Here is a 22,282-nt window from a genome sequence, read left to right as displayed (position 1 = left end):
CTATAATTTGCTCCAATATACCTTCTGCCCTCTCTCATTCCTCTTCTGGAATCCCAATTATTCTAATATTGTTTTGCTTTATGGTATCACTTATCTCTCAAATTCTCCTCTCGTGATCCAGTAGTTGTTTATCTCTCTTTTCTCAGCTTCTTTATTCTCCATCTTTTTGTCTTCTATATCACTAATTCTCTCTTCTGCCTTATTTTATCCTAGCAGTTAGAGCCTCCATTTTTTATCGCATCTCATTAATAGCCTTTTTGATTTCAACTTGGTTAGATTTTAATTCTTTTATTTCTCCAGAAAGGGATTCTCTAGTGTCTTCTATGCTTTTTTCAAGCCCAGCTAGTATCTTTATAATTGTTATTCTCAACTCTAGTTCCGACATCTTACTAATGTCTTGATTAGGTCCCTGGCAGTCAGTACTGCTTCTTGTTCTCTTTTTTGAGGTTAGTTTTCCCGTCTTGTCATGTTGTCCAGAGAAGAACAGATGAATGAGAGAACAAAATATTAAAATGGCAACAACGACTCCAGAGAAATATACACTAAACAAATCAGAAGAGGCCTGAAACTGGGAGTGGGGTGGGGGGGGCAGAAAATAATCAGACAGATGAGCAGAATAGAGCAATACACTAGATTCTGGGTATCTAGAAAACTAGATCCCAAAATTGTAAAGAAAGAAAAACTTGTATACGTACAAAAACAGAATTAAATACAATGAAGGGATAGAATGTAAATGTAAAAATGGAAATCAAAAGACAAGAAAAAAAGAAAAGAGAAAGAAAACAAGAACAGCAACAACAAAAGGAAGGGATATAAACAGGCGAACAGAACAGAGCAATACACTATCTCCTGAGTGTATTTTGGTCAGTTTGTTAGAGGAACCTATATCTCAAAATTGTAAAGAAAGAAAAACTTATATATACCATTGAAAGGATATAATGTAACTGTAAAGATGAAAATTAAAAAAAGACTTTAACAAAACAAAAAAACCCCAAAAACAAACAAAAAAAGAAAGAAGGAAAAAAAAGAGAGAATATGATCAGGCGGGTGAATAGAACAGAGCCATACAGTAGATTTTTGGGTGTATTTGGTCTTTAGAAGAAACTGCATCCCAAAATTTTAAGGGAAGAAAAACACATATATATGCAAAAATAAGATTAAATACAACGAAAGGCTGGAATGTTTCTGTAAAAATGAAAATTGAAATAGATTTTTTAAATCTATTTCAGCTGGTTGAAAAAGGAGAGAAGAAAAAATTTTTTTAAAAATAAAGAAAATTTTGGGCGCCTGGGTGGCTCAGTTGGTTGAGCGACTGCCTTCGGCTCAGGTCATGATCCTGGAGTCCTGGGATCGAGTCCCACATCAGGCTCCCTGCTCAGCCGGGAGTCTGCTTCTCCCCCTGATCCTTCCCCCCTCTCATGCTCTCTATCTCATTCTCTCTCTCAAATAAATAAATAAAATCTTTATAAAAAAAAAAACAAAAAAAACAAAAAAAACAAAAAATAAAGAAAATTTTAAAAATTTAAGTTGAATAACTAAAGAATCATGGTAAAAAGCCATGAATTCTATGTGCAGTATTCCCCTAGCGCTGGCGTTCTGCTGTTCTCATTGATCGGTAAACTTGGTCTTGGCTGGCTGTTCTTGCTGATCTTCTGGGGGAGGGGCCTGTTGCCGTGGTTCCCAAATGTCTTTGCCGGAGGCAGAATTGCCCCGCCCTTGCCAGTCCGGGCTAAGTAATCTGCTCGGGTTTGCTCTCCGGAGCTTTTGTTCCCTGCAAGCTTTCCGTACAGCTTTGGAGGCGGAGAGTGAAAATGGCGGCCTCCCAGTCTCCACCCCGGAGGAGCCGAGAACTCGGGGCCCCGCTCCTCAGTGCGCCCCCAGAGAAAAGCAGTCAGTCACTCCCGTCTCCCCGGTCTCCGGCCACACTCTGCGCTCACCCGGCCTGTGGCCGCGCCTTTCTATCTGGCACCCGACCCCGGGTGGAGTCTCCAAACCCAGCAGATTCCTGCAGTGCGCTCCCGCACCTCTCCTCCCGGGGGAAGAAGGTGAGTTTCCCCGGATCTGCCGCTTGTTGGGTCCCTGCTGGAGGAGCAGTGGCCCGACTGTGCCGCGGATCACGGTTTATGGCAACGCCGAGCTGAGAGCCCGCGCCTGGGCTCCGTCTCTGCAGCCGGCTTCCCCGCTCCGATACCTGGGAGCTCTGCCACACTCAGGCACCCCCGGACTTTCTGTGACCCCGAGGGTCCTGAGACCACACTGTCCCACGGGGGTTCCACCCCCCACTTCGCCACCAGAGTGACGTCCCTCAGCAGAGCAGACTTCTACAAGTTCCGATTTTGTGCTCCGCGGTTCTATCACTTGCCAGAAGCGGTGGACGGAGGCCCCCTCCCCCGCCGTCTATCCTCCCGAATATCGCCTCGGATTCACTTCTCCGCAAGTCCTACCTTCCAGAAAGTGGTCGCTTTTCTGTTCAGAGAGTTGTTGCTATTCTTTTCTTCGATCTCCTGTTGAGTTTGTAGGTGTTCAGAATGGTTTGATCCCTATCCAGCTGAATTCCTGAGAGGAGACGAAATCCAGGTCTCCTACTCCTCCGCCATCTTGGACTCCTCCCTACCCTGTAAGATTTTTCTTACAACCTCTCAAATGGGGGGGGGGGGGGGGAGGAAATCTATTTGTTTTATCTTTTACAATATAACCAATATGTGAATTTTTAACAGCCACCAGAAATAGAAATGTACCTTAACATCAACTAAAATCTAAATTTTTCTTATTTTGTAATTACAGGATAAAAGGACAAAAGAAAAAGGAAAAAACAAACCCTACTATCTCCAGATCTTACCAGCTTTCCACTAATGTCCCTTTTTTGTTTCAGAGTCCAATCCAGGACACTGTATTACATTTAGTTGTCATAGCTCCTTAGCTTCCTCTGGTCTGAGTTTCTCATGACCTTGATAGTTTTTCATGACCTTGATTATTTTTTCATGACCTTGATAGTTTTGAACACGGTCAAGTAGTTATTAGAATGTCCCTGGATTTGTGTTTGTCTTATGTTTTCTCATGATCCAACTGGCTTATGGGCATTTGGAAAGAATACCACTGAAGTGAAGTGCCCCTGTCGTTACATCGTGCCAGGAAGTTATGTGTTATCCATACCACAGGACTGATGAAGTTAACCTGGGTCACTTGGTTAAACTAGTGTTTGCCAGGTTTCTCCACTGGAAGGTCGCCTTGTTTTCCCTTTTCATAGTCTATTTGCTGGAGTTGAGACACTAAGTCCAGCCCACACTCAAGTGAGGAGGGACATGCTCCACTTCCTGGGTCATGCAGTCTACATATATTATTTGGAATTCTTCTGTATGAAAGATTTCCCTTTTCTCTTCCCTTAACTGTTTTAGAAAATATTTTTATCTCATATGTAGGCATCCTACAAATATACTTAGTTTTGCTTGTTTCTGAACCTTTCCTGTCAATGAACATTTGTTATTACAATATTTTGCTATTAAAGAGCAATGGTAGGGGCACCTGGGTGGCGCAGTCAGCTAAGCAGCCGATTCTTGATCTCGGCTCAGGTCGTGATCTCAGGGTCATGAGATCAAGCCCTGTGTCTGGCTCACACTCAGCGCAGAGTCCGCTTGAGTTTCTCTCTCTCTAAAATAGATAAATAAATCTAAAAAAAAAAAAAAAAAAAAAAAGAGCCACAGTGCAATGAACACTCTCATACATGTCTCCCCGGTACTTGTGTGCTGGGTCATAGACCGTGTCATTTTCAAATGTACCAGATAATGCCAGACTGTTTTCCAAAGTGGTTGTATCAATCTGTATTCTCGCCAGCAGTGTATAATAGTTCCTACTGGTCCACATCCTTAGCAACACATGGTATTCTGAGTCTCGTTCATTTCTCCTGGTGGGTATAAAATATTATCTCATTATGATCCTAATTTTTCTTTACTAATCAGCATCTTTTCATGTTTATTCTCCATTTCTACATTATTTTCTAAAAAATGCTTAATACCTTTTGCCCCCCCCTTTTTTTTATTATCTTCCTATTGATGTATAAATTCTTTATATATCCTGGATCCTTTGAAAGATACATCTACATCATATAGAAAGACACACATATATCTTTATGAGAGATACATATCTCCTTTGTAAGATGTATCTTTATTTTTGCCCCTTTTGTGGCTTGTCTTTCAACTCTATCAAAAGTTCTTATTTCAACATAAACAAATCTATAGATCAATTCCTTTGATTAGAACTTTAAATATCTTAAGAAACCTCCCTCTCTCCCCAACCTAAGGTCATAGTGGTATTTTTCTTAAAGTATTTTTTCTAAAACTTTTATTTTTTTCTAAAATTTTAAGAAAGTTTTTTACCTTTCATATTTATCTAGAGTTGAATTTTGTGATATCTATGTAAATATATTGGTTTTGAGTATTAAAAACTCCCATTATGTTGAAATTACCAATGAAATCATGGGGAAATGATGCTGGGAGTCTCAAATACCCTGTTAAGTGCTTAGTACTACTTCCTCCTTTGCCCAATCTGTCCTAATTGCCAGTGACCTTCATAGATGTAAGCAACATCCACAGAAATAACCACAACTGAGAGGCCTGAGCTTCTTCAAAGCACTAGCATATATTTAGTGCATAATAAAAAGTTTTTATTATGTTGATCAAAATTTTAAAATTTCTCAGGGTGCCTGGGTGGCTCAGTCGTTAAACGTCTGCCTTCAGCTCAGGTCATGATCCCACAGTCCTGGGATTGAGGCCCGCATCGGGCTCCCTGCTCCGCGGGAAGCCTCCTTCTCCCTCTCCCACTCCCCCTGCTTGTGTTCCCTCTCTAGCTGTGTCTCTCTCTGTCAAATAAATAAAAAATAAAATCTTTAAAATTTTTTTTTAATTTCTTTTCACTTCACTTAAATCCTGGCAAACAGAGACATCTCCAAACAGTGAAATAAATTTATTTCCATGGAGCAATGAGGGAAAAAGGTGTTATTCTAAAGTAGGACCCTTTTTATATTCCTAGCAGCCTCACAGTTGACTAAGATGGTGAGAAGTTACAAATGAGTAAAGGCAAATCTCCCCCCATGCCAAGAGAACGACCCTTTACCTCCAGTAAAAAAACAAGGCAAACCGTTCGATACTTTCTCACTTTATTAAGGTTAATAGGGTACTTATACATCTAAACATTTTACTGTAAGTTGTCAGGAACATTTAAACTCTGAATTATCTTTCCATAATTAAGTTTCTTTAGGCACATCGGTTTGTATTTTATAGAAAACACTTGGTCTTTAGGTCACAAACAGGAAAGAGTGTAATTTGCAAATGTTATAAAGATGACTCCAAATCTCAGCTAACCTCTTTCCCAAATTGCAACTCTTAGTATTTAATGAAAACAGAAACCAAAAACAATTGCTTAAACGTTATAACTGTGTGATTCTGGTGACTAAGAAATCCCTGAAAGAGCAGTAAGCCACGATTTCTGGAAAGCTCAGAGCACTAGCAAGGTTTCATTGCAAAGTATTTGACAGAAGGCCACGGGTCGTGTTTTCCTAAGAGGAGCTAGGAACTAAGGATGTCATTTAGTAATGCATTGGAATGGCATTGCCTAGTGCGAGTGTTGCACAGAAACTCCAGGTCACCTCTTCATTATCTATTATTTTGGATAAGCTTCCACAATCATAGCATGGCCCTGTAAGGGGGGAAAAATGAGTTCAATTAGAGCAATGGAAGGTGAAGAATCCAGCCAGTCCCGAGGCAAAAGAGAACAATGGGAAAAGTACAGGCTATAGAGTTTGATCCCGGCTCCCCCTTTCAAACACTGTGTGATCTTATGCATGTATGGGAAAGTATTGCTCCTAGCATCTACTGGATAGAGATCACGCTAAATATCCTACAACACAGGGCGCCTGGCTGGCTCAGTCGGCTGAGTGTCCGACCCTTGATTTCAGCTCAGGTCATGATCTCAGGGTGGAGAGATGGAGCCCCACGTCGGGCTCCACACTTGGTGGGGTGTCTGCTTCTCTCTCTCTCTGCCCCTCTCCCTGCTTGCGCTGGCTCTCTAAAAATAAACCAGTAAATTTAAAAACAAACAAAAAACAACAACAAAAAATACCATCCTACAACACAGACTACAACCCCCTCACCACAAAGAATTATCTGGCCCAAAATGTTAACAGAGCCAAAACGCCGGATTCCTTCTTTAATCTCCTAGTCGTCTTTGTATCAGGCATTTGGCTCTTGATGAAACAATGCCAAGTTCAATCTACTTTCTAAGGTACATTTCTCCTAGAAGAAAGGTACTGGGTGGTATTCTTCACAAAAGCATCCAGGGTTGTGTTATACTCTGTGTCCTAGATGAACTATCAGGGAACACGCACTCAAAACCACAGGACACTAACCCTCATGGACCACTCACTCTGCACAGTACCGTGCACTGGTTATCTCCCTCAGTTAAGCCTGGCACAGAAAGACGGGAGGGAGGGCTCCAGTCCTGACTATGGTTTTCTGTGGCTGAAGTTACAGACTGAAAAATGCTTTTCATCATGAAGTCCGAAATGCTCCAACCCACAAATAACTGATCTCTTTATTTCTTCAAAGTTTCTGAGGCAAGCCATAAATAAAGGTTTTTAAGTGTAAGATGTTTAAACTTTTACATATTTATTCATCTTGACTAGCAACAGAAAGTTTCTATAATCTGGAAGAAAACCAAATCTGTTTCCATCAGGGTTAGGGGAAAAAAAAAAAAAAATTATAATTAGCCCTCCTTCTGGATTTTATCCCCAGAGTGAAATGGCCGAGGCTGGTAGTACGCTCTGTCTGCAGGGCAAGCAAGGCCAACAAAAAAAATCCACAGAATACAAATTTCCCCCAAATAAATAGCATTACATCATCCAGAAGTAAATAAATTCTCCAATTAACGTATAGTTCAGTTTTCAAGAAAGATAATTTACTTCTTGGAGAGATTTTATAGATAAGGTCTCACGGTGACTAGATAAATGAGTAAATTTTATTATTAAAGAGGAAAATACCTCAAAATGTTAATAATGATAGTGTCTGCTGAGGGGATTATAGGTGACTCTAATTCTTTTCTATATACTTTTTGTACTTTCTATGACGATGTATTCCTTCTAAAAATAAAAAACATAGGGGCATCTGGGTGGCTCAGTCGATAAGCGTCTGCCTTCGGCTCAGGTCATGATCCCAGGGTCCTGGGATCGAGCCCCACATCGGGCTCCCTGCTCGCCGGGGAGCCTGCTTCTCCCTCTCCCTCTGCCTGCCTCTCTGCCTACTTGTTCTCTCTCTTTCTCTGTCAAATAAATAAATAAAATCTTTAAAAAAATTAAAAAAATAAAAAATATAGGGGCACCTGGGTGGCTTAGTTGGTTAAGCACCCAACTCGTGATTTTGGCTCAGGGCATGATCTCATGGTCATGAGATCGAGCCCCATGTCAGGCTCGGCTCCACACTGGGTGCAGAGTCTGCTTCCGATTCTCTCTCCCTCTGCTCCTCCACCCCCGCCCGCTCTCTCTCTCTCAAATAAATAAAATCTTAAATAAATAATATAAACATTATTTTAGGAATAGAAGTAGCTTGGGTTTAAAAACCATCTTCTTTCCAAAATATTACCAGAATTAAGTTGTACTCTCTTCCCCTCAAAATAGGCTGCTTTTTTTCTAGTTGTCTGTCATCAGAAATATTGCTCTAAGGGTGCTGCAAAGTTAACTAAATGAAACATGCTCGGATGAGCTTGTTTTGTTTCCAAGAAAATGACCTTCCAGAAGCACCTACGAAGCGGCTGCGCCGTACCTGCCCACCGGCGGCACAGGCAGCCACTAAGCCGTACTGGCCTCCCTCCTTCCGCAGTCTGTTGGCAGCCGCCATGACCAACCGGCAGCCGGTAGCTCCGAACGGGTGTCCCAGGGACAGCGATCCTCCCCAGTTGTTGAACTTCTCCAGAGGAGGTGACCCAACCTGGCTCCCACAAAACAGACACAAATATAATTATGAGTTAACTTCACAATCAGGCCAGGCTCTTACCAACAGGAAGGTGACAGAGACTAAGAACATGACTAACTTAAGACCCATCACATATTAATAAGGAAAAAAATTCTAGGTCAATTCTGAAAGCCATGGACCATTTATTTTTCCTCTAACACCAGAACCGGAAGAACAAAAGACAACCTAGAATTTTACTTTCATTTTTTCTAAAGATTTCCAAGAACTATTTTTCAACTAAGAAATAAGTATATTTAATGAAATAGAAAATTCTTCATAAGGAGCAGTAGCTTTCCCCTTCATATTTTTATTAGCAGCCAACTAAACAAATACTGTAGTGCTTTGGAAATTCAAACATACTTTTAATCAAACACTTACCTTGGTTTTTCTACCCATGTAGTTTTGTGCAAACCAATCAGAATCCATGGCTTTAAAATTAGCCAAAATCTGACCCTACAAGGGAAAGGACCTTGTTATTAATGTCCCCTGCCATTAAAGTTGAGCAAACTTTAAATCAGTTTTTAGTAAAATTTTCCTAAAGAAACATTTTGCTACTTTTCAAGGGCCTCTAAGAGATTGCCTCAAACCGTACCACTGGATTCCTTCCCCTTACGCCTCTTCCAACAGTGTAGGTCAGTACTTCAAATATAAAGCTCTCCTCGTGTTTTGCTCACATCATGAGCCACACCTGGATCTCCCCACACACACACAGACTACACTTTTTATGGTTACAATCCTTTGATATGTATCTTTCAAGTGACTTACTGAGAACGCTTCATGAAATTCAAAAGCATCAATATCACTCATTGTTAATCCTGCCTTTTCCAGAACTTTTGGAGTAGCATATGTTGGTCTAAAAAGAAAAAATAAGTAGTATGTTAAGGATTTAATTTTTAACGTAAGAACTCCTTATTCCCCAAGCTGAGTTTTATGTAAGGTATTATAATGTCCTCCACTCATTCACTGGTTCTACTGTACAAATAGTAAGTGGGGGGGATATAACCGTGAACTAAACAGACAGAGCCTCGGCCCTTACAAAGTCTATGTTCTAGAGTCAGAGATATAGTTAATAAACAAACTATGGAAGAGAAGGATAAACAATGTGAAGAACCAGAAAAACACAGTGCAAAGGGCAGAGCATAGGGAAGAGCATGGCTAGTTTGAAGGACATGATGGAGGCCAGTGCGGGGAGAGCCAGGAGGGAGGGGGATACAATCTAAATATTAGGAGGCTTTTATAAAAGGCTATTACGAAGACTGTGTAGAAACAGGAAGAAATGCTTATGACATCTTAATGAAAAAAAGAATACAAGACTATATATAAGTAGAAATGTATAAGAAAAAATAAAAAAGAATCCAAAACTGTAAAATGATACACCAACATAAAGGATTATTTTTAAGAATCCAACACACACACACCAAAAAAAGAAGGAAAAAAAAAAGAATCCAACATACAAAACAATTATGAACTCAGAACCCAATGTACTTTATTTTCTTTTATTTAAATTTTGTTAGTTAACACAGAGTGCAATATTGGTTTCTGGAGTAGAATTCAGTGTTCCATCACTTACATACAACCCCTGGTGCTCATCACAACAAGCACCCTCATTAACCCCCATCACCCATCTAGCCCATCCCCTACCCACCTCCCTCCAGCAACCCTCAGTTTGTTTTCTATCAGAACTTAAGGGGCGCCTGGGTGGCTCAGTCGTTAGCGTCTGCCAGGGTCGAGCCCCTGGGATCCTGGGATCAAGCCCCACATCAGGCTCCCTGCTCAGTGGGAAGCCTGCTTCTCCCTCTCCCACTCCCCCTGCTTGTGTTCCCTCTCTCGCTATCTCTCTCTCTGCCAAATAAATAAATAAAATCTTTAAAAAAAAAAAAACTTAATGTACTTTAAAATCTATATAATAAATGTGGGTAATCAAATACTTTTGATTATAGCCCAAGGATATACACTGCTACCTACCCAAGTAAAAGTTGATCTTTTGGATCCTGAGACACATAGACAAAATCCCTAGGTGAAAAACAGAGGGGTTAGCTCTAGTAATAAAATAAAGAAACTGAGGCAATTTATTTGAACATGTACCTTACCTCAAATATGCCTTCGGCTTATAACCCATGGCCAGAGCCTTTTCCTCTGCCATAATCAGCATTGCAGATGCACCATCAGTCTGAAATGTTAAGCAGAACAATAATGGTAAATTCTTCAGCTTTTCTGGAAGTCTCTGTACAACCATCTTCTATGTAGTGTTCCTGAATTTCCCAACTAATTACACTTATACAGAGACTTTATAAATGTTTTTTCATTTTATCCATCATTAATTCACAATTCAAACATACACTGACCCATCTTTCAAGAAGAGGGTAGAAGAACCTGTTCAAAAGAACCACAATTATCAAAATGGACAAAGAGAATAGGTAACTTTAGCTAAATATGTATTCATAATACACTTAAGCCAAAAGATTTTTGCTTTTGGAACAGAATATAAGAAACTTTATGAATTAAAACAATCTCTCATTTTACTTACTTATTTTTACATTTTTATGGACTGTTTCTGAGCTGCCTCCTGCCTGTGGAAGGAAACACAGGCTTCGAGGTGATATGGAACAAGAAACAGGTAGGCAGCTGAGAACATCAGAACCATGGTCTTCCCTCCTTGGACACACCCCATATGGTTTTTCCCAACTGACGATCAAGAAGTTCAGAGATAGGGCGCCTGGGTGGCTCAGTTGGTTAAGCGACTGCCTTCGGCTCAGGTCATGATCCTGGAGTCCCGGGATCGAGTCCCGCATCGGGCTCCCTGCTCAGCAGGGAGTCTGCTTCTCCCTCTGACCCTCCCCCCTCTCATGCTCTCTGTCTCTCATTCTCTCTCTCAAATAAATAAATAAAATCTTTAAAAAAAATAAAAAATAAAAAAATAAAAAAAAAAAAGAAGTTCAGAGATAAAGAGCTACCACTGAAAAAAAGCCCTTTACCATGACTTCAAAAGAAATAGCTCCAAAAAAAAAAAAAAATCCAAAATTCACTACTTGAGAGTTTGTAATATCAAAACAATTTCTACCACATTCTGTAATATTTTTGTAACTTAGTGACCCCGAAGAGACTAAGGAGCTACCACCAACAGAGGGGCCATTAAGCTTGGAAACAGAGAGAACTACACACAATAAATGGTTTATGGACATTACGTTAATATAATGCGCCACTGTGCCAAGCTGCAATGAATGTGGTGCATATTTAACATATTTAACATATTTCCTGAAACCCATGTATCTGTGATGTGCTGCCTCTGATGGTTTGTTTCTGACTTTCAGTGAATAAACCTGCACCTTTAGCACACCCCAGAAGTAATCAAGGGCACTGAGATCCGGCAAGAGTAGAGCTCACCCCATATGGCCCTATCACGCAGTTTGGTTTTGGAAATGATTATCTAACAAGCCCTTCAGCACTCAGGCTTACTGGGGTGGTGCACCATCCTGCTGGAACCACTCCAGGCACCCTTCCCCTAGCCCAAGAGTGGGCATTAAGTAGTCATTTAACAAAGTCAAATATGTCAACATGTGCCCATGTTTCCAGACTTCGTGTCCAGGTAGGGAAGATATACTGTAAAAGAAACACTGGGCAGCTGGATTATATCTAAAGACTGTATGTACCCCAAGGCGGTAGGAGAAGAGAAACCACATCCTATGAGCAGAAACAGAATCCACAGGGATGTTTAATTAAGGAGGAGCCAAAACAAACAAGAAAGGATATGAAGCTATATGCTGGTAAGCAAAACAACGACGACGACAAAGAATGAGGGTAGATATATGTATTCCATATGTTTATAGGAAAATGCTTATAGAAACTGCTTACAGGAAAATAACTTGGGAGCCAGTAGAAAGCATCATTTTCTTTCTTTTTTTTTTTTTTTTTTAAAGATTTAGTTGAGAGAGTGAGCACACACATGTGTGTGAGCACAGGGGAGAGGGGGTAGAGGGAGAGGAAGAGAGAGAATCTCAAGCAGACTCTGTCATGAGCAGAGCCTGACGCAGGACTCGATCCCATGACCGAGATCAGGACCTGAGCTGAAACCAAGAGTCGGGTGCTTAACCAACTGAGCCACCTAGGCGCCCCGAAAGCATCACTTTCTAACAATCAGAGCTAGAAGAGGTATCTCGTCCCTCTCTCTGCCTACTTCGCAGGTCTAAACAACTCCTCAAATTCATATCCTATGTTCTAGCCAAGCTTTTCCCAAAAGAAACCCTTGCTCTCACACCTCCTTGCCATTCCCTTTGCCTAGAATGCATTTAATGAATTCCGGAATTGGCTTGTACCCTCCCTTCAAGATTTGCTGCTCAAATGCCACCTCCTCTGAGGAGCCCCTCGGGCCCCTCCCGTGTGTGTGTCTGCTCTGTCAGCCTGCTCACAGCCACCACTGTACCTTCTCGCTGCCTTCTAACCCTACCGCCTGGCTAACCAGAGTCTTCTGGCTGGTTTAATGCCTGAATGGTGGCTGGATCAGGTGACTGCAAGGGCCTAAAAACTAGGATTCTAGTTTTTTTTAATGATTCCATTTTAATATTTTTTATAATGAATAACTGTATTTTTATGCCTCTATTCATGACACATGCAAACAGATCAACTTTAGGTTTTTCTATTGAGAGTCCAGAACTGTGAAAGGCACGAGTAAACACACAGAGCACACACGGTTACCAGGAAAGAAGAATTTGCAGCTGTCACCGTGCCATAGGGCTTGATGAATGCAGGTCTTAGCTTGGCCATCTGCTCCAGAGAGGAAGGACGAATGCCATTATCTTTGGTAACTGTATCTTTTCCTATAAAAACATGAGTTTTTAACTCTAAGGAACTATGAGTTTTATGTATCTTCGCTAGAGGAGTATGTTCTAAAAACTGTGACAAGTGAAATGTAAGCCACACCTATTTACTAAAAAGAAAGTCTGTTATAGTCATCAAGATATTATCAAATTTAAAACTATACTTTTTTTTTTCTTTTAGATTTTATTCTTTTTAAGTAATCTCTACGCCCAACAAGGGGCTCGAAGCTACAGCCCCGAGATTAAGAGTCGCATGCTCTACCGACTGAGCCAGCCAGGCGCCCCTACACTCTACTCTTAAGACATCTGGGAAATAACCTAAATGGTCTAAAAAAAGGACACCCTACTTCCTTAAGATATTCATTCACATTTGGCTATTTTATACAGAAATCATATGAATGAAGAGTTTTTAAAACAGGCATATACATAAGAACTAAAATACAGGAGGGAGACCTAAAAGCAGACTCAGAAAAACTTCTCTTTTTGAAATGCTGACCTACTGTTATAACATAAATTGAAACTTGAGTCCACGTTTAAGAGTGACTATTCTGGAAACAACCAACGTACTTATTGAAAAGTCATTTGGGGCTTTTGGAGTTTTAGAAGCAACTCAGAACTCCCTAACAAGTGGCACGAAGCATTCTCCTTTACAATGTTGAGCAAACCATTTTACCTGGTACTTTGAAGGGTACAACATCAGAAAGGAGGCCTTCATCCTGTGCCTTCTTGGCCAGGCTATGCGAACGCAGCGCATACTCATCCTGGTCCAGTCGAGAAACAGCAAAGGCAGCGGCCAGCCGGTCTGCAGAGTGGCCCATGGTCTCGCTGGTGGAGAACTCAGCCACTGCAGGGAGCTGGGAAAGGAGCCACGTAGGATTAGGTATGCTGTCAACAGGTGTTATACCACACCTTGGGTTATCTGGGAAAGTTAATCAACACCAAGATGGGAGAAGCTTTCTGTGAGCAGGGCATCTTCAAGGAGGGCTCACAATTTCAAATTTTCTAACCACAATCTTTTTTTTTTTTTTTCATCTTGAGCAGAAAATTACCCCTTCCTTGTAATTAACAGAATCTACAACTGCTAGAGCGTAACTGACCCCATGCTGTCTTAACTAATTCTAAATCTTTGCAGTGGGATGCTCTGGAAAAACACAGGTCTTTAATATAAGAGTTCACAATCTTACCTCAGGTGATAGGAAATTCAATCTGAATTTCGAGATTAAAGAAAGTCGCTGGCCCAGAGTCTTGGCCTTATTGAGCTCAAGCATCATTTTCCTCATTTTCCGTGAATGACGAATAGGGACGTCAGACATTAACTCTACACCACCCGCCACGACCACATCACACTGCCCAGAAGCGATCAAGCCAATACCTACAGGACACAGGTGACACGGACATGAACATCTGCTGCAGAAATTAACAGGCCACTGGTAATTTAAGCTTCTTCATTAAAAAACTGTATCACAGTTATCAGAATTATATAACATCTGTAATTAAGCTTTTCGTCTTTTCTCTTTTTTTTAAAAGATTTTATTCATTTTAGAGAGAGAGAGAGAGAGAGAGAGAGCAAGCACAAGCAGGGGGCGAAGAAGGGGCGGGAGAGAGAGAGAGAATCTCCAGCAGACTCCCCGCCGAGCACAGAGCCTGTCGTGGGGCTCGATCCCACAACCCGAAGATCAGGACCTGAGCTCTGCTTCTCATCTTTTCAAAGGGATTAAGATAATTTTTTTGAATGAGTAAAACTATATTCAATGCACTAGAGAAACACAAGTTTCATTCAGGTCATATGGACACGAGTTTCTGGAAATATCCATTGGACCAACTCTCAAAACAAATCATATTCTACACTAGAACATTCTGAAGATTTTATAAACTCCCAGCTTCAGTTTTCAGAAAAAAACGTTTCCCCTACAATGGGAATTTCTGCTATAAGCTTGAGAAAGTCTGCCTTTTGAAGATGGAAGGCAGCCCCCCTTCATCTTTACAGCCATTGGCAAGTACTCTGTTGCTCTATCTAGAAGTCGTCACATGCTTCATAGAATAGTGGATGCCCCCAATCACTGCTTTTGGCATCATTCTCTGCCTCTCATGAGGTAGGCTGCCCAAGCTGGCCTTCATGTTATTAAGAGAGCACATGATCATGACCTCTTTCAGGTTTCCTGAATTTTCACAATAAGGACCGATGCTACAAAATGTCCCACGATTTTGCTAAGGTCTGTTAGGGACATTTGTAACTAATTATAAAAATGCCACAGGTGTGGGGAGAAAGTAGAAGAAAGAGCTGTATTACAGCAGTGATTTATCACTAGGGCCACAATCTTCGCAGGGCAGTATCACATTAGAATCACCTAACTTTAAAACCTAGGAGGTTATAAATTATTCATGCCTCAAATTCAGAAGCACCCTCCTAGAGACAAACTTTTCTAGCTGATAATCCCCGTCGTGGCCAGCCACATTACTGATGGAGAAACTACATGAATGGTTGTGTCCCTCAGGTACGGAGAGAAACAAAAAGGTTGAGAACTACTGTCAAAAATGTTAAATGTGACCCTATTTTTTAAAAGAGACACAAATTTAGAGATCTTTGCCAATCATTTACTTCTCTTAAGAGTACCTTTTTATGGGACACCTGGGTGGCGCAGTCACTTAGGTGTCCGATTCTTGGGTTTCAGCTCAGGTCATGATCTCCGGCTCTTGGGATCAGGCCCGGCGTCAGGCTCTGTGCTCAGCGTGCAGTCTGCTTGAGACTCACTCTCCCTCTCACTCTGCCCCTACCCACCACGTGCTCTCTCTCTAAAATAAATCAATCAATCTTAAAAAACAATCGAGAATTAACATGTACCTTCTGTTGTCAAGTAAACATACCTGTGGTCATGGCTTGGTTGGCAGAGATGCAGGCCATGGTGACAGTGTGAGCAGGAGTCCTGTCAGAGAAGCCAGCTCCGAGGGCAGCCTTCAGGAAGTACATGAAACGAAACGGTCACTTGTGAAGGAAGTACTACCTGGAAATGATGCTTTGAGCACCACTTCTCTGTGGTGAACCAGGAAACCGTATGAAGTTAATATCCTAGAGTAATATTTAGAATAAAATTAAGCCCATCACAGAAACGGCTTACTTGTTTTTCATCTAGCCATTAACTGACAGAACACTCTGCAAAATTCTTGATAGCCAGCGTCTAGTGTGGTAAACAGGCTACAACACCCTTCTTTGTCACCTAATTTCTTAGCCAAGCTTTGCTCCAAGCCTTAAAGGATATCAATACATAATTTGATTTTAATTTAAGTTTTCAAATAAAGTAAATCAGTTAAATACAGTTGATGGAGGAATGATGAAACATATCGTGGAGTAGGATCCTCATGATCTCTGTTCCTACAGTCGAAAGGCTTAGTGGCAAAACACAGGTCATCAAACCAGAGAGTGATTTCTAAAGAACTGGCCACTCATAAGCAGAATTCCCATGCAGGTCCCTCCCTGCTCTCTGCTCATTCCTCTCACTGCCGGCTGGTCTCTCTTCACGATCGCCTCATACTTTACTCCGCACATGGCAGAGCCAACACAAAGGCAAACTGGCAAACTTGCCAATACACAGGAGTTCAAGTTGATGAAGAAACTGTGCAAAAGTGCCTAGGCCCCAAGCGAGCCTCTGACAAGTAAGGGTGAGATCAGGTGAACAACTGGAAAAAGAGAAAACTGTCCAGGATAATGACCTAACAGGTGCTTCAGAAGAGAGTGATTTGATGGGTCTTGACAAGAACTGAGGGGCTCCATTAACCTTGCAAAATGGCCTCCAGCATAATGGCACAGTAAGAGTCATACATAAAATGAAGACATCGATTACTTCATTGTACTATTTTTTTTTTTTTAAGATATTTATTTATTTGAGAGAGAGAGAGAGAGAGAGCACAAGTAGGCAGGGTGGCAGGCAGATGGAGAGGGAAAAGCAGGCTTCCCACTAAGCAGGGAGCCGGATGCAGGGCTCGATCCCAGGACCCCAGGATCATGACCTGAGCCGAAGGCAGCCGCTTAACCAACTGAGCCACCCAGGCGCCCCTTCATTGTACCATTAATTAGGGAAATTATGCTGCTAAAAAAAAAAATCAATGCCTGATTCCATTTTTGCATACGTAAAGAATTAATGCATAGATACGATAATAAAATATTTTTATAATATTAAAGTTACACTTTAAAAATAATGCTCTCACTGTTCCCCCCAGCAACCACCACCACCACTATTTACCATGAGATTCGGGTTCCCATTAGAGGAATTCTTTTTTAGTGACCCTTTTCTGAAATTATTTTAACTATCCTCAGAATACAAGATCTCCTGTAATTTGATAAAATAAACATGTTTCTAAAGTCTAGATTAAGGAGGCTCCGTATTTCTTTTTTTTAAAGAAAGATTTTTATTTATTTATTTGAGAGAGAGACGGAGAGAGTACACGCAGGGGAAGGGGCAGAGGGAGAGGGAGAAGCAGGCTTCCCGAAGAGCAGGGGGTCTGATATAGGCTCAAACCCAGGACCCTGAGATCCTGACCTGGGCCGAAGTCAGACGCTTAACCAACTGAGGCACCCAGGCGCCCTAGGCTCCATGTTTCCTCACTGTTTTTTACTATTATACTTACACGCCCTCTATACCATCATCTGTAGAAAGACAAGTGTGTCATAGTAGTGTATACGCAACATAACCTTATTCTCGTCTTTCTAGGTAGGCTCGATACTAAGTGCTCCACCTACTTTGCCGGAAACTACACTCTGGCAATGGCAGGTCAGCCTCTCAATGGAGACCAAATTCAAAAGGAACAAAGCAGCAAATCTCCAGGGGGCAGAGGAGGAGAATGCACCAGTGGGGCAAGTGGAAAGGGCGCTGAGGTCGTTATGGCCTAATCCTCACAAGGTCCTTTCCAGCATGTGTTACACCCTTGGCCCCAGCTGGCTCTAAGGACTGAAAGAGCCTTAAATAGAAGTGGTTTCTGGTGAACCTTGTCCACCTGCTTCTATTTAAAGCTTGAACAGCTCTCAAGGTACGCCTAGGCTCTGGATAGTACACTAAGGGAAAAGGAGGAAGATGCCTCTTCGTTAAGTAGGAGAGCAGGGAAATAAACAGAGGTCTTTCAGTAAAGTCAGGTTCATGGGAACTCGGCATCAGAACCTTTAGGATTTCCTTGAACATTATTAATACAGACAACAGGTCCTTAAAAAGTTCTCTAGCAGGGGCGCCTGGGTTGCTCAGTCATTAAGCACCGGCCTTTGGCTCGGGTCACGATCCCAGGGTCCTGGGATCGAGTCCCACATCAGGCTCCCTGCTCGGCGGGAAGCCTGCTTCTCCCTCTCCCACTCCCCCTGCTTGTGTTCCCTCTCTCACTGTGTCTCTCTCTGTCAAATAAATAAATAAAATCTTAAAAAAAAAAAAAATTTCTCTAGCTGGTAGTCACATTAGCTTTTAGGTTACAATACAACTATAGAGAGACCTCTTCATAACATCGCCTTTCCCCGCAGCCACTACAAAGATCATCCAGACTGCAATGCAATTGGTATTAGTATAGGGCAGGGAGAGGGAAGCTACCACTGGTCAATTAATAGCTGAGATGTGCACACAGATATAACATTTTCAGACAAAATTTAGGGAAAAACATTATGGCTTTAAGTATTAGGATAGAATAGAAATACTGAGAAAATTGAAACACTCGGTATTTTTTTTTTTTAAGATTTATTTATTTATTTATTTACTTGTTTCAGAGAGAGAGCAAGCACAAGCAGGGGGAGCAGGAGAGGGAAAAGCAGGCTCCCCGCAGAGCAGGGAACCCAATGTGGGGCTCGATTCCTGGACCCTGGGATCATGACCTGAGCCAAAGGCAGATGCTTAACAGACTGAGCCACCCAGGCACCCCTCAGTATTTACTTTTTAAGTGCTCTTATAAAAGCCTTTTTTTTCTTTCAAAATATAAAAGTTGAAAATGTACTGTGAATAGCTTGGTGCAGTCATAAAATTGTCATATTCGACACAGTTAGAAATGTGAAAGCCCAAGAAAAAACAAAAAAATTAGGACGGGGAGAAAAAAACCCTTTCTGTTCTTAATTCTTTCCCGCCTCCCTAACATTATACAGTTGATTCTGTGGGCTTAAGGAATGCCAGGCCTTCAGAAATATTAACATTTACTGGCAGGTAAAAATGTGGGGCAGAACCACTACTTTCAGTCCTGCTCATTTTCCCTCCTTCTGACAGTGATGGAAATCGGTGCCCCTACAACTATATTGAACACGGTAATATGGCAGGCACAAAACTAGCAATAAAGAAAATGCTTAGCACACTGAAATGTGCGTTGGAGTCAACTTTATCCAAATAATCACTTTCAAGTTGAAACAAAGCCCAGAAGATGTGTTTGGACTGTTCACTATGAAATGCCTGTACGATACGTCACGGAAATTTCAAGGTCTATTATTATCTTGGTTGCCACCAATAAACAGTACCGGGAGCTATGCCAACTAGGGCGAAAGTAAACTCCTGTGAAATCGTTTAAAAAAAACACCACTCGATGTGTCATCTAGTCAATGGGAATAAATGAATAAGCAAGGCTACCTCCAACAAAAACCATGTTACGAAAGAAGTTCTTTGCACAATGTTGAAATTTTAAGTTAATTAGTAGCCACGATAACATTACTGAAAGTCACATTAGCCATACTTTGCCATAATCTCTATTATCCTAAGAGATAGAACAAATGAACATATATCCCAAAGCAGCTCAAATAATCGCCTTGATTTATAGTATAAATATATACTAGTATAGTGTATGTCATTTGATTTGTAACTTTAAATATTAAATAACATTCGTTATTCAAACTGTAAAATCACATTTGAAGTCAAATATAGCTTTAATGAGGGGCGCCTGGGTGGCTCAGTCAGTTAAGGGTCTGCCTTCGGCTCAGATCATGATCTCAGGATCCTGGGATCGAGCCCCACGTCAGGCTCCCTGCTCAGCAAAGAGTCTGCTTCTTCCTCTCCCTCTGCCCCTCTCCCTCCCCTCCAATAAATAAATAAATAAATAAAATATTTAAAATATATAATATATAGCTTTAATGAATTTTACTAATTTTATAAAGCAATTCTGTTAATTGAAATGCAAGTTGATTCTCTTACCAATCTCTTTGAACAACATAAAGTTTGTTTTACTCACCTCTCTAGCCACATTGCTAGTCTTCACTTCCTGTATAACCGTGCCAAAGATGATATAATCAACAACATCCTTTGGGACATTGGTCCGATGCAGCAAACCCCTGAGAGCAGAAGTCCAAAGCACAAACACATTTCACACACCGAGACAGTGCCATAGGTCACCAGATAAAACACTGTACTTCTTTTAAAAGGTTAACTTTGAATTTAAAAGAGCAGAGACTGTATCTTTTCCTTAATCCAACAAGCATGTGGCACCTTATCAAAGAAGAAATGAATAATAAGTGATTTAAAAAGTCAACATTTAGGGGCACCACGGTGGCTCAGTCAGTTGCAGTCCACTCTTCATTCTGGCTCAGGTCCTGATCTCAGGGTCGTGAAATCGAGCATCGGGCTCTGTGATCACCGTGGAGTCGAGTCTGCTTGGGATTCTTTCTCTCCCTCTGCTTCTGCCCCTACCCTTGCTCACGCACATGTGCACTCTTGTTCTCAAAATAAATAAATAAAATCTTTTTAAAAATAAATAAATAAAAAGTCGACATTTGATGTTCAACTGGTAATGAGAAGTTAAACAGGAAGAATCAAAAATAATTTGGAAAAAGATACATAAACATAGTAATGTTAGTAGGAACCTAAGTTTCAATCCAAAGAGAAAAGAGAGATATAAAATCAAAGAGTTGAAGTAAAATACCAGGTATATTAAATTTAAATTTGGAATATCAATATAAACACATGATTTATGCGTGTGTGTGAGTGTGTGTGTGGTGTACACACTTGTCTAGCTCTGCCCACCAATAGAAACTAGAAGCAATAACACTCCAGTCTCCAGTAAGAATAGAATGAGCACATCTTGAACTCAGACTTGGTGGGTTGGTTTTTTTTTTTTTTGGTGCAAAATGGTTTTATTAAAGCATGGGGACAGTGCCCGTGGGCAGCGGCTGCCCCAGCAGGATGGCTGATTATTTACGTGGGAGTTGGGGGAAGTAAGGAAAAAGGGAGGTTTCAAAAGAACTTTCATCTGCTAAAGAGGACCTACAAGATTATCAGAGGCCTTGCCATTGTCAAAAGTTGTTTCCCCTCTAGCAAGGCATTGACATTAAGCTAGCTGGGAGATTCCTGGAAGAAGGTCACACGTCCCACCCAGGACTGGGGGGGTAGGGGGGTTTGCAGGGTGTCTTCAGCAAGCCTTCTGCTCCCTCATCATTTCCCCCCTGAACAATTTTGACTCTTAAATCTTTAAGGTTGTTGAAGGTGCGAGGTCTCATCTTCTGTAACTTCTTCCTCCTGAATAGGGGCATAGAGATGTTCCTACCTATGGGTCAATATTGGTCAGCTGGGGAACATATAGGGGAGTTACGGAAGGGGAGGCAGCTGAATCCAACACGGGCAACATACATGAACCTCCTTGAGTAGAAGGTATCATCTGTCAGAAGTCAAGGCAGTGAAAGAGCGTTGGCACTAGGCAGGGAGACACCAGAAAAAGACAACAAAGGTTAATAATGAGAAAAAAAAGCCTGATAAAAAGGCCCACTGATAGTTGACCATAATTTTCCTCCAGTCCAGGAGTTTAAAGCAATCACTAAAGGAAAGGGAGATCATTTAAAACACCAATTTGAATATTCATTTTAGTTAGAAACCCAGAAATATTTGTGGTAATCTGGAATGTATACACAGCATTCTGTTTTTATGATAGCACAAGTTCTAACTTGTGCAACAGTTAAAACATCTAATGCTATTCTATTTTGTAAAACTGCTTCACGCATTTGTATTACTTTAGTATTTAATAGAGAAATGCTATTTTCAGTTTAGACTTGGTTTCTAAATGCTATTTCCCATTAAAGGAATCACCTATTTATTTATTTAGATTTTATTTTTAAGTAATCTCTCCACCCAACATGGGTCTCGAACTAACAACCTCAAGATCAGGAGTCACATCTTCTACCAACTGAGCCAGCCAGGCACCCCAGGAAACATTTTTTTAAAAAAATGACTGAGGCCAGACCTAAGGCAAGGCATGTACAAAGTGAACCTCACTGTTTTTTTTGTCCCAAAAATAAGACAAGACTCAAAGACTAATGGGATAGATATCAAAAACAGGAACATACACATTTGTCAAAACTCATCAAACTACACACTTAAATCTGTGCATTTTATTATATGCAAATTATACCTCAGAAAATATTATACTAAAAAACAAAAGGGACATAACAACTTGGGGGTGCCTGGTTGGCTCAGTTGGTAGATAATGTGACTCTTGATATCAGGGTCCTGAGTTTGAACCCCACACTGGGTGCAGAGCTCA

At 41.1% G+C, this 22,282-nt stretch overlaps 1 protein-coding gene across 4 annotated transcripts in view; it reads right to left on the bottom strand.

Moving 5' to 3' along the window:
- Window positions 1-5,135: 5,135 nt before the first annotated feature.
- Window positions 5,136-22,282, bottom strand: part of HADHB (hydroxyacyl-CoA dehydrogenase trifunctional multienzyme complex subunit beta) — a 37,644-nt gene continuing 20,497 nt past the window's right edge. For all 4 annotated transcript variants that reach the window (XM_032391465.1, XM_032391469.1, XM_032391466.1 and 1 more), the window contains exons 6-16: window positions 19,985-20,084; window positions 15,677-15,764; window positions 13,996-14,183; window positions 13,485-13,665; window positions 12,690-12,811; window positions 10,088-10,167; window positions 9,963-10,010; window positions 8,763-8,850; window positions 8,376-8,450; window positions 7,809-7,973; window positions 5,136-5,691 (exon numbers count right to left, since the gene is read on the bottom strand). In XM_032391465.1, the coding sequence (XP_032247356.1) occupies window positions 5,656-5,691; window positions 7,809-7,973; window positions 8,376-8,450; window positions 8,763-8,850; window positions 9,963-10,010; window positions 10,088-10,167; window positions 12,690-12,811; window positions 13,485-13,665; window positions 13,996-14,183; window positions 15,677-15,764; window positions 19,985-20,084 (1,171 nt within the window). In that variant the 3' untranslated portion in view covers window positions 5,136-5,655. The remainder of the gene's footprint in view (window positions 5,692-7,808; window positions 7,974-8,375; window positions 8,451-8,762; window positions 8,851-9,962; window positions 10,011-10,087; window positions 10,168-12,689; window positions 12,812-13,484; window positions 13,666-13,995; window positions 14,184-15,676; window positions 15,765-19,984; window positions 20,085-22,282) is intronic.

Source organism: Phoca vitulina, unplaced genomic scaffold (assembly GCF_004348235.1).
Source record: "Phoca vitulina isolate PV1807 unplaced genomic scaffold, GSC_HSeal_1.0 scaffold63, whole genome shotgun sequence".
Lineage (NCBI taxonomy): Eukaryota > Metazoa > Chordata > Mammalia > Carnivora > Phocidae > Phoca > Phoca vitulina.
The sequence above is the reverse complement of the archived record's forward strand: the minus strand, read 5'-3'. Positions and strand labels throughout refer to the sequence as shown.